General features: G+C 52.3%; 2 protein-coding genes across 2 annotated transcripts in view; one reads left to right on the top strand and one right to left on the bottom strand.

Moving 5' to 3' along the window:
• Positions 1–1,625, bottom strand: part of LOC113208622 (transcription initiation factor IIB) — a 2,799-nt gene extending 1,174 nt beyond the window's left edge. The window contains exons 1-4 of the mRNA XM_026425700.2: positions 1,390–1,625; positions 613–723; positions 348–534; positions 40–255 (exon numbers count right to left, since the gene is read on the bottom strand). Coding sequence (XP_026281485.1) covers positions 40–255; positions 348–534; positions 613–723; positions 1,390–1,406 — 531 coding nt within the window. The 5' untranslated portion in view covers positions 1,407–1,625. The remainder of the gene's footprint in view (positions 1–39; positions 256–347; positions 535–612; positions 724–1,389) is intronic.
• Positions 1,626–2,367: 742 nt separating this feature from the next.
• LOC113208631 (dnaJ homolog subfamily A member 2) lies at positions 2,368–6,273 on the top strand. The gene is made up of 8 exons (XM_026425713.2): positions 2,368–2,554; positions 3,223–3,512; positions 3,589–3,669; positions 3,750–3,883; positions 3,973–4,115; positions 4,199–4,397; positions 4,480–4,607; positions 4,728–6,273. Exons 1-8 carry the CDS (start codon positions 2,465–2,467, stop codon positions 4,902–4,904), a joined length of 1,242 nt encoding a protein of 413 aa, XP_026281498.1. The 5' UTR covers positions 2,368–2,464; the 3' UTR covers positions 4,905–6,273.
• The last annotated feature ends 5,225 nt before the right edge of the window (positions 6,274–11,498 follow it).

Genomic DNA, 11,498 nt, shown 5'->3' with positions numbered 1-11,498 from the left:
TGACATATGAATGGTATTGAGAGGGAAAAGAAAACTTGCCTTAAAGGTACGAGGAACTCCTTCCTGACGACAAGCAATGTAAAGGCAAGCAGAAGCGATTGCATCATTTGCTCTTCCCTTAAGATTCTTGCCATCATGTACTTGTTTGAATAGATTGTTTGCACGATCAACAATAGTTTTAGGTAAATTGATACGGTCTGCCATGTTGTTAATTTCCCTAAATGCATTGATAAGAGTCCGATCTGAGCTGCTCATCTGTGGACAAAATTACACAAACATACATATAAACAAACTTGGAAAGTAGGGAGGTACAATTGGAGACAGTAATAGATTACTATATCACTTACTGTTCTTCTGTTCTGATATTTAGAGACACCAAAGCTATCAAAAGAGGCATCGCCTCTACCAGGACCAATCATAGTTGACAAGTCTGAACCATTCAGTAAAGGATTTTCAGGTCCACCGACACGAGAAGGATCAACTCCAGATTTCTCATTGCTAAATGTTCGCCATTCCGATCCCACATCAATCACCCTGCAAAAGATAAAATTGACATTATTTTTTTTTTCTCTTGGAATAAACATAAATATCTTCATTTCCCTGAAAACCCACCGGTCTCCAACCACAAGGCCGCATTCAGAGCATATTTGGTCCCCAGCTCTATAATCTTCAATGAGAGGAGCCTCTGGATGTGCATAACAGCAGACTGTGTTGGCATCATATCTGGGGACAAAATAGTGACATGGTTAGCGCTCTATTGCACTCACATTCTTACAAGCAATGAGTCCAAAACTAGAGCATTTCATCATGATGCACCTATTGAAGCATTGTGTACAGGATGCAGTTTAATTTTCAAAACGTCAATAAGTAGACATCAAGTAAAGGAACAATAGGTACACTAGAACAATCTCACTGATATAAAAGTCTTATAAATCGTCACTCTTCAATAATTCAACATCAATAATTTGGGCGCAGTTGTGACTCAAGTGCAAAAGGCATACCAGATGTTGAATGTTGCAAAGAAGTCATAAGAGGTTAGAAATAATGTCATTCCATATTGCAAACTCTGAGGAAAAGCTAACAACTCTGTGGTGCACATAGCAAAAATACAATACTTTTAGAAAGACATTATTAATGCGATTGATCTCAATCTAATGACAGCTGCCTCATTGGGTTAAATTGCCTCCAAAACAAGAGAAGTCTAGGTGTTCAGCCTGTAGGTACTGACAGACAATACTGTCATGCATCACAGAGACATGGTGCGTGAATAAAAATACAAATATACTACAGAATAACGCTAGAAGATAATAATCTGAACTCGTAAAACACGTGTAAAACGCTGTAACTGTAAAAAACGAAGGATTCAACGAGATAGATAGAGGAAGTTACCTCGAGGAACTCGCCATTTTGTACTCTTTCAATATAAACACCAAAATAAAGCAGATTCGTATTGCGGCTGAAATTCACATTTCGATTGTCTTGGTACCTTCGGTCAATCTATCGAAAGTGATTTCGAAAAAAAAAAGAAAAACGTCGCACATCCCCTGGATTTTCCTTTTTTTACAACTTTCTGAAACGCTCTAAAGCAAAGAGTCGGTCCATTTAGGGGTTATCCCTGTCATGATTCATGATTCATGCACAAAATGTGTAATCATGGAGACCGGGACTTGTGCGATGATATGTATCACTCCGCCGTCGCGCGTGGTGAGGGTATGTGGCGCAAACGGCGCAAAGTGCGAATGCTTCTTGGGCTGGTTCGACTAGACTAGATGCCTCTCAGAAGCTTTTGTTCCGAATATACCCAGAAACTCAGCTGAAAAATCTGATCATGACTAAATCTCGTAATTTACAGCAATCGTAGTCACCGATGAAGACTGGGCAGCGTTGAAAAAGCGAACTTCCCTTTCCGATAGATGAGAAGTAAAGTTGCCGCCGGCCCGGTTGGAGAAGGGACATAACTATAACTAATTGCGACTAACATCTTACCAAAATAAATCAGCAGAAAATAGCGGACAAAATCTAAAAGCCTTCGAAACAGTCCTCCTTTTAGGCATTATCATGATGGGTATGAGAGATGCCATGCGATGCGAAATGTGCCTTGCAGGCAGGTGTCGTGATGAGTCTTTAAATGTCGTGCCTTCATTACATTTACATTAACATTAACAAACAGTTCTTGGTAAAATAATTTGTTTTTATGATTTTCAACTTAAACTAAAGTGGTTTTCGAGCCCTACGGCGCCGGCTCGCACAAAGTGTTACAAAGCAGACGCTGCACTATTTTCTACAGCGGAGACGAGCCACGAAAGAGCGGTTTTTCGGGGCGGCGGGGGGTGCACGGGAGAGGGAGAGGGTGAAGGGGAAACACGAGGAAAGCGAGAGAGACGGAAGTGAATTTGCCTTTGCTCAGTGCGTGCGGCAATCCCAATCACTCCCTCCTCCTTCTCCTCCCTCTCTTGCTGGGAAAATGGCCGGGTCAGGCAGTAGGGGCAATGGCAATGAATTGTATGAAATACTCGGCGTACCCAAATCTGCCTCGGATACGGACATAAAGAAGGTGAATATTCCGACACGACGGCCGCTGACTGGGTGCCTGTGCAATTATCCCTAGACTTCACCATGTGCAATGTTCTCGCACCTTCGAAACGCATCTCTCTAGTCCTGCCAAGGCCAAGGCAAATGCTTTCTTACAATTTTCCACATTGATAAAATCTTGTTTTTCGTTAGTCACGTTGTTTATTTTCTAACTTTTGCGAATGCTTGGCCTGTTCTCTATGTATCTCAAGACCAGTTGCCTTTGTCATACTCGCTGACCTAACCAATCTTTCGACTTTGCCTAATGTTACCGTGACTTCGCCAAAATAATTGGTGTTTGTTGATTGCTCTGTTTTCACAATTCGTTAAATTGTAAATTATTTTAATTCAAGTTCTGTACCTTGTTGGGCACTTTATCGTCCAAATCTGTAGTGTTACTAACCTCAATGGTGTCCTCTTCAAATGTTTTATTTGGTTGAATGGAACCATGAGGTGTCACTTTTCTTCCTTTGTTGTGACTAACATGATGGCAGTTGCATAACCAGCTGACACTAATAATTGTGTGTTGCGAACATATTCTCTCTTGATACTCAACCTGTCACCACTGTCTTATTTTGATGGGAACTTCAGATGAATTGACTTCCTAATATAGTGCTCTCATTTTTATATATTTTCTCTTGTTCTTTCTAGGCATATCGCAAACTTGCCAAGGAATTCCATCCCGATAAAAATCCAGACGCCGGCGATAAATTTAAAGAAATCTCCTTTGCCTACGATGTTTTGTCCGATGCCAAGAAACGTCAGATTTATGACAGATGTGGATTGCAAGGCCTTCAAGAAAGTGGAGGGGAGGGACCAGGGTTCGGTGGTCATGACATATTTTCTCAACTTTTTGGAGGGGGTCTGTTTGGAGGGATGGGAGGCATGGGGGGGATGGGAGGCCGCCGGTATCAAGGGGAGGACACCATACATCCCCTAAAGTAAGTGTAATTACAACCTTTCAGTGGCCTATAGTAAATTAATAAATGTGTTCTAATGTCAATGTGATTTTGGCAGGGTTTCTCTTGAAGATCTGTATAAGGGCAAAACATCCAAGTTGCAGCTTAGTAAAAATAAAATCTGCTCAGCATGCAAAGGGTGAGTATTGTTCTTAACTCTCAGTACCATACCTTTGATAAATTTTCTAGTTTTTATTTTATTTTTCTTGTCTGGTGCAGGAAAGGCTCAAAATCCGGTCAAAGTTATCAATGTCGTGGCTGCAGGGGTAATGGATACAAGATTCAGTTCAAGCCCATTGTGGGAGGCATGTCAGCCCAAGTAAATGTGAAGTGTACAGACTGTAGTGGGGAAGGTAATGTGCAGTTTGTAAGATTGTGTATTTAACATGACATAAATTAATTTCTGATTTATATGTCTTATTTTTTCCTTTGTCTCATTCAGGTCAGACAATTCCAGAAGGTGAGAAGTGTGGTGTCTGCCGGGGTAAGAAAGTTGTTATTGAAACAAAAATCTTAGAAGTTAATATCACAAAAGGTATGGAAGATGGTGCCCGTATCACATTCTGGGGCCAAGGAGATGAGCAGGTATATTTTTTTCATTCTTGTCTTGTCATTCAATCTAGCTTTTTTTTACTGTACTCATTGTTGTTTTTTTAATGTTTGTGTAGCCTGGTATGGAGGTAGGAGATGTTGTCATAGTTTTGCAACAAAAGCCACATGAAAAATTCCAGCGGTCGGATTGCGATCTATTCATGACGCATACAATAACTCTCACTGAAGCACTTTGTGGCTTCCAATTCCTAGTGAAACATCTTGATGGTCGAGATATAGTGGTTAAACACCCCGCCGGTCAAATTATTAAACCAGGTGCGTGCCTCTGCTCGAAAACTTATTGCTTTGTGTTGACCTAGCGGCTCAGTTTCACTGCATTCTCTCTCTTGTTCTACAGGTGATGTTAAAGGTATTCCAAATGAAGGTATGCCATTGCCCAAGAGTCCTTTTGAGCATGGCAACTTGTTTATCAAATTTGATGTTTCATTCCCAAGTAATAACTTTGCTGATATTGAAAAATTAAAGGTAATTTCTTTGTTGGAAGCAGTCTAGTTCATGGTGTCATGATGTTTATTTGCATCTGGTTTTATCTCGTGTGTACATGTTTTGGGGGATTTTTACTAATGGATTTTGTTGTGCTCACAGATGCTTGAAGGAGTTCTTCCTCCTCGACCTGATTTCACCATGCCTTCTGGTGAACATGTGGAAGAAGTCTGTCTTCAGGAATATGATCCAAATGATAGAAGGAGCCATGGAACATCAAGAGGGGATTCAGACGACGAGGAAGGAAACACATCAAGGATTCAATGTCCAGCTCAGTGATGTTATTTTATCTTTATTAGCTACATGGTCAGCTAAAATATGTGTTATGGTAAAACGCGAGTCGTTTTTTAATCTGTTTTGGCTGAATCTTTTAATCACATTTACATGGATAAAATGCACGTTGTGCTGAAATGACACTGACCCAAGCTGAAGTTCAAAATGGCCTTAAATTTTGAGTACTTACAGAATCATTCGTGTTTTTTTTTTCTTTTTAGCTATTTCTGCCCTATATCTTAATTAAAAATTAACTCTCCAATTCCGATTGAGGCCATTTTGGAGTTTAGTTAGTTCTTTGTGCAAATATTCAAATATAGTTGACCTTTCATTTGATGTTAGACATCAATTTTCAGCTCACAGCTAATGCTTTAATTTATACTCCAGAGATTTATTTTTAAATAAATTTTTGAATTATTGAAGTCAGGGAAGTTAATCCATGTGATGCCTATTGAATGTAGTAGTTTGCAAAGTTACCCCTATGCCACTGTGTTGTAAGTTGTTGCATTCTCTGATGTACAATATAGTACATTCAGTGATCTTGCAACTAGAACTGGATTTTGCTTTCAAAGGCTACAAACCAAAATTATTCAAAACCTCTGAATCATTGAAATCATGTGCTGTAAGATTCGTTGGAGAACACATAGCTTGAAAACTATTTCAGGGTCAGGGGAGGCTTCTAATTAGTTGAAATTTTAGACTAATATTAAATGTAATCTTTGGGCTGAAACATCACTGCCCAATTGACTTAGAGCTGAGCTTGATAATCTGTTGCCCTGATTTCTGTGACGCTGTAAAGTATGTGTGAGGCCAACAACACTATCTTGTACCACTATGGTATATTTTGTGTGCGTGTGTGTGAATATGTGGTGCAAGTTTGAATGTTATCTTATGTTAAAGAAGACATTGGGTTTTCCCCTCATTTGTTTAAAAATATAATCATTGATAGTGTGGCTGCGTTCATGGAAAACTGAAGGCACATATGTGTATCATTATTGGTTAGGGATGGTACTGCCAAAGTACACGTATTAGTTTTATGCTCTAATAGTAATTCATATTGCAATTTTTTTCATACTTGTTATTCTTTAAAAAATTTAGACCTCTTTTTGTCTCAGAAACTCGTAAGTTCGGATTATGACTGAGAATTGCAAAACACTTTGAAATTGTTTCTGGCAAGACTGAGGGTGTTCACAATTTTTCATGATAGCTATAGTATTGCAACCAGTGCAGTGATTGGTGGGCATTTTGGTGAGTGACATTTAATTTGTGATCTTTATTGAGTGAATTTAAGAATGTAAGCCAACAATCCTATTGATGAACAGAACCAATAAAAGTAAGTGGGATGGTTGTTAATACAACTACAAACGCGAAGGAACAGCTTGTTATCATTCCATATCTTGTATTCCTATGTTGTGATAAATTGTTTCTCAATTACATATTACTATGGTGTACCTCTGCTCATAGCACTCCAAACTTTGTCAAATTTTTAATGAAATTTCTATACCCTTTTAGCTCGGGTTCTCATTTTGACCAGGCTACAACGATTCCCATTTGACCTTTTCAGTAGAAGGTAGACAAACCCTCAATTTAATGCCCCATTCCCATTTAGGTGACCTTTTTGTAAAATCTATCCTACAGGCCTTTAATTCGCCGTTTGGATCATCGGCTAATGGTGAAGCGGCTATTATGCTCAAGTTGGGTTATAACAACAACGACGGGCTTGCTCAACTAAACTGTGTCGGTAGTCACATGGCCTCCGGGCCGTTTCCTTGCGCAGGGAAGGCCTTTTGTGTAGGGCATTAGCACCACCGCGACAGGGTTTCCTGTACGCTCCCCAAGCTCCAGGCAGGGGAGGGGAGGGGGATGGGGGTCAGGTGAGGCTGCGAGCGAGCTATTCCTGGCTGGGGCAGCTGGGGCGGTGCGCGGTGCGGGCCGCGGCACCACCGGGCCGGGTCCCGCGAGGGGCAGAGGGGCGCCTGGCCAGCGCGCGCAGCTCGCGCAGCCGGTGCCTCTGGAGCTGGGCGCGCCGGCTCCGCCCGCTCGCTCCGCGGGGGTGGCCCGGCCCGGGTGTAGTCCCGGCTGCGCGCGCGGGGCGTCGCGACGTCTTCTCATCTCCGGCGGTGGTGGCGCTGCTGCCCCTGCCGAGCCCCCGGCGGCGCAGCGCGGAGCTACGCGGAGCAGCCGAGCCGCGCGCGTGCCGGGCGTAGCCGGGCGTGCACCCCCTCGGCCCAGCCCGGCCAGACCGGCAGGCCCGCCTCCTCTCCACACTCACCCCCGTGCTCGCGCACCGCGCCGCGCCAGCCGCGCTCCGCAGTAGTCCAGTCCACACTCCGGGCGGGGCTCTCGCGGCGGCAGCAGGACGCGCTCTAGCACCGCGGCGACGCAGCGCACACCGCCAGCACCGCGCAGGCGGCCCGGGCCCGGGCGAGGGCGCTAGAGGAGGGGGACGGTGCGGTACGGGCGCATCGCAGCCAGAGGCTAGCCCGAGGCGCGCAGCCCGCGCAGCCGCCACCACTCCGAGTCCAGTCTTGTGCCGAGCGTCGTCCTCAGCGGAGCCGCCGTTAGGCCATCCCGCCGCGGACCCGGCCGCCCCGCCCCACCCCGCCGTTAGCCCAGGTGCGCGCCGTAGTACACCGCGGGTTATCGCCGAGCTTATCGCGGGGAGCACGCCGACGACGACGACGCCCTCCCTGCGGCGGGGAATGCCACGCCGCTGACCTCCTCGCGCATCGCACATCGCCGCCGCCATGCTGGAGCCGGAACAGCAGCAGGGTGCGGCGCCGGCCGACGGCGACGGCAGCGACCCCCACCACCAGGACTACGGCGGCGACGGGCCGCCGCCCGACAAGGTGGAGGACGACATCGCCGACATGAGCTTGGACTACGGCTCCAGTGAGTATTGCAGGGGGTTTGCGTCATCGCCCCGTCGCGTTCGTCACCCGCCCCGCCCACCGCCGAGGACCTCCGGGTGCGTCAGAGGCCCTTTGCATCCTGCTGTCGTTTTACACGTTCGTACTCAGTGGCTTCCTCCTCCCCCGCTCGCACGTGCGGTCCGTGCGGGGCCGTGCACACCCACACACGCACGCAGGCAGTGTCCGCCCATCCCCTCCCCCACGCAGCCCTTTGGCCGGCGGGCGCTGGCCGCGCCTCCCGCGCGCTGCTCGCCGGCGACCGGAAGGCCCCTTTGCGTCGCGGCCCTATCAGTCTGGGGCTTTAGTGAAACACTCCAGTTTCCCGCCGCCGCCGCCGTCGGGTCGCCCGTCTCGTCCCCAACGACGGAGGGTGCCCCATCGAAAGGTTATACGCGTGGCATTTGAGGGAAAACGACAAAAATGTTTGTCGTAGGGTGGCCCACAGACCCCGGAGAATTTCGTATAGTTATGCGCAGTTAAACTGTACCGAGTGGGAAGGCTAATACTCCCCTGTGTTGCGGGTTTGCATACCCAAGCGGCTATGGCGCCTTACGGGCAGATCGGGTAGGCAAACCCGGGACACCGTGGTGTATTGCCTGTACAGACGGTATGTACCGCATGTAGCTGGGCTGGCGGTCTCTCATCACGGTGCCTCACGGCTCCTTGCAAGTAGGCAACGCGCCCATCTGCTTGCATGCGGTACATCAGCACAATTACAAAATTTATCGGGGTCTGTAGACCACCCTGTAAGATGCAGGATCGTGAGGGGGCAAACGGGTAAAGGGTTAACAAAATTCCTATAAACGTTGGTGTGGCAGTTCTGAAAGCGGGGAGCTATCCGAACGCGCTCCATGGATGTAGGGGGTTCAAGCGCATACATGTAGGCAACGGCGTTGTCGACCGGCGGGCCTAGCGGTGGGGGCTGGAGCGGGCCGGAGGCTGGAGCGGGCCGGAGGCTGCGCCCTTCGCCGGAGCGCCGGCCGCACCGCCGCACCACCCTCAGCCTGGAGGGCCTGGAGCCTCCGGGGACGAAGGGGTGGGGCTCGCTCGTTATGGAATGGGGGCGCTCCAGCCTCTGGAGTGCCTGCTCTTGCTCACTCCAGCTCGCCCTTGCTCGCTCCAGCCCGCTCCAACCCCTGGAGTGCCTGCCTTACTTCACTTCACTTCACTTTGATACCGTAGGTCTCCATAGACCTAGCTCACTCCAGCCCGCTTCAGCCTCCGGAGTGCCTGCTGTAGCTCACTCCAGCACGCCCTTGCTCTCTTTAGTCTGCTCCAGCCTCCGGAGCGCCTGTTCTAGCTCACTTCAGCTCGCCCTTGCTCGCTCCAGCCCGCTCCAGCCTCCGGAGCGCTCATACTCCAGCTCGCCCCACCCAGCCCTTCAGCCCGTCTCGCACAATCTGGTCGGGAAGACCTTTGGGCCGCCGGGTCGCGCCTCAGACATACAAGACGGACAGACCGGGCCGTTTGCGGGAAGAGGGAAGAAAGTCCACTCCGGCGGGCTCGGCACTTTAGGAGCCCTCGCCTCGGCCGTCACTCCCACGCTGTTGCTGGGAAGCGATCGTCCAGGAGGGTGGTTTGGGAGCGGAAAGAGCCGCTGCGGTGGTGCGGATTTAGTGGCGCTGCGGCGTAAAGCGACCCCACGCGCGTCGTCAGCGAGAGGGAGGGAGAGAGAGAGAGCGGTACCCGCGCGTTCAACAGTATGGCGAGGGGGTGGGGGAGGGAGGGTGCAAGGGCCGTCGCCGGCCGGGCCGGGGCCGGTGCGGCCAACCGGGCCGTCTATATGCTCTGTCCGGGGCGCATGAGGTCCCATGGGAGGCACAGCACGCCGGCTCATGGGAACACTGCTGCCCGGCGGCGGCCCCGGCGGCCGGGAGGGGACGGGCGCATGTCGGGCCCATGTCGCGCATGGAGTCACGCCATGAGAGTGCGGCCGAGCTCGCGGCCCTCTGGTTCGCAGGAAATGAGATTGATATTCGTTCGGGAACATCGAAAGCGGGCGTCACCACCGACAATGTTCGACTACTGTACTACTTGCCGCAGGCGCAAGGTGCAGGTGCACTACCGGCGGCGTGGCGGAGCTTGGTCTCGGTGCTCCCTCACCTACGCCCGCTTGCATCTCAAGAAGCACCCCGCCCGCCCGGCCCGACCTCCGGCCGTCCACACGGGGGGCGCTATTTAGCGAAAGGTCACGGGCGCAGACATGGAGAACGTTCCAGGGAATGTGACCCCCTGCACAAACCTCTGCCCCCACCCCCGCTTCGCATCCGATTCCCCCGGCCAGCCGGCGCGGCACAGGGTGGTTCCCGGGGGCGGGGGGCAGGTGCCGAGGCAGGTGCGCCTGAGTGCTTGCGAGGCCTCCCGCCCGGCTGCTCCCGGCTGCTGCCAGCCCGGCGCTGCACGGGGTGGTTGGATAGCTCGAGGCCTGGAGGCGAGTTAGGCCCCTGGCGCGCGGAGCAGGCCTGGAGGCTGCCAGCTCGGCTGTCAGGTCAGCTAGCAGGACGTCACCACTCCACTCCGGGTATTGATCGCCGACCTGACTGGGTCCCGCACGCCCGCTCACCTTCCCCGTGCTACCCGTCCTGCGTCCCGGCGTGCACTAAGCCGGGCTGCGAGCGCGAGTTGGTGCTCCCGCAGGATCCGCGGTACCCGGGGGTGGCTTCCGTCAGGGCCTTTGCGCCGCCCCCGGCCGAGCCGCTCCCGGAGGCTCGCGGGGGCGGCCCCGGGAGCACGGCGTCGAGAGGCCCGGCGGCCGTATCCGTATTGATCCCGCGGGATGGGTCGGGATGGGATGGGGGAGCCGGCGGTGCGGCTGCGGCACAGCATCGCCGAGTCTGCTTGCCGCCCGCGGCACGGCCCCCGCGGCCCCCGCCGCGCCCACCGCCCGCGCCACCCCCGCCGCCCCAGGACCTCCGCCGGACTCCTGGGGGGGACTGACGACTGACGCACTCTGAATCATCCCGATAAAGGCGCGATGACGCACCGGTCCGACCCGGCACCGCGAGGGCCGCGGCGTCCGAGTCGCGCCCCGCGGAGCCTCCGGGGCGCCAAGGCTGCGGCTGCGGCCGCCCCCCGCGCCGAGCCACGCCACCATGGACTCGGTGGGGGCATCGCGAGTACAAGGAGCTCCTTATGCAGCCCCCCAAAACTGCCATTAGACCTACGTCTCCATCAGCTTTGATGTATCTCCGTTGTGCGCGGGCCCTGTCTTTGCGATCGCCATCAGCCCCGCCCCGCCCCGCCGCCGCCCACCTGACAGTGGGCAGGCGCCGCCGGGCGCCGCGGCCCGCGCAGCCCCCAGTGACGCAACAGAAGCTACCCGCCTCGCTGCCGGAACAACCCCCAGCCACCCCCACCCCTGGGCGGGCGCCGTGCCGGGCCGTGGCCCCGGGCCGCGCGTGGGGCGTGGGGCTGCTGCTGCGGAGCGCGGAGGCCGCGGGGCCGCGGGGCGCGGCCGCGGGCGTGCAGTATAGAGGATTCTGGGAAACGTGAAGTGAAGTGGTCTGACGAACGAGGCGAGACGACATAGAAGGGGGAGTCAGGTAGCGGCGGATGTCACCCCACCGCAGCCGCCGCCGCCGCCCGTCTCGTGCTGCCCCCTGCCGGGACGCCGCGCGCACCCCCAGCAGCCCTCCGCGCCCCGCCGCGCCACCGAGGCCCCCACCCCGCCCATTCAATCGCTCACCGG

This window comes from Frankliniella occidentalis, unplaced genomic scaffold, assembly GCF_000697945.3.
Source record: "Frankliniella occidentalis isolate FOCC.00 unplaced genomic scaffold, Focc_3.1 Scaffold73, whole genome shotgun sequence".
Lineage (NCBI taxonomy): Eukaryota > Metazoa > Arthropoda > Insecta > Thysanoptera > Thripidae > Frankliniella > Frankliniella occidentalis.
Note: the sequence above shows the minus strand (reverse complement) of the source record. Positions and strands in the feature narration are given on the sequence as shown.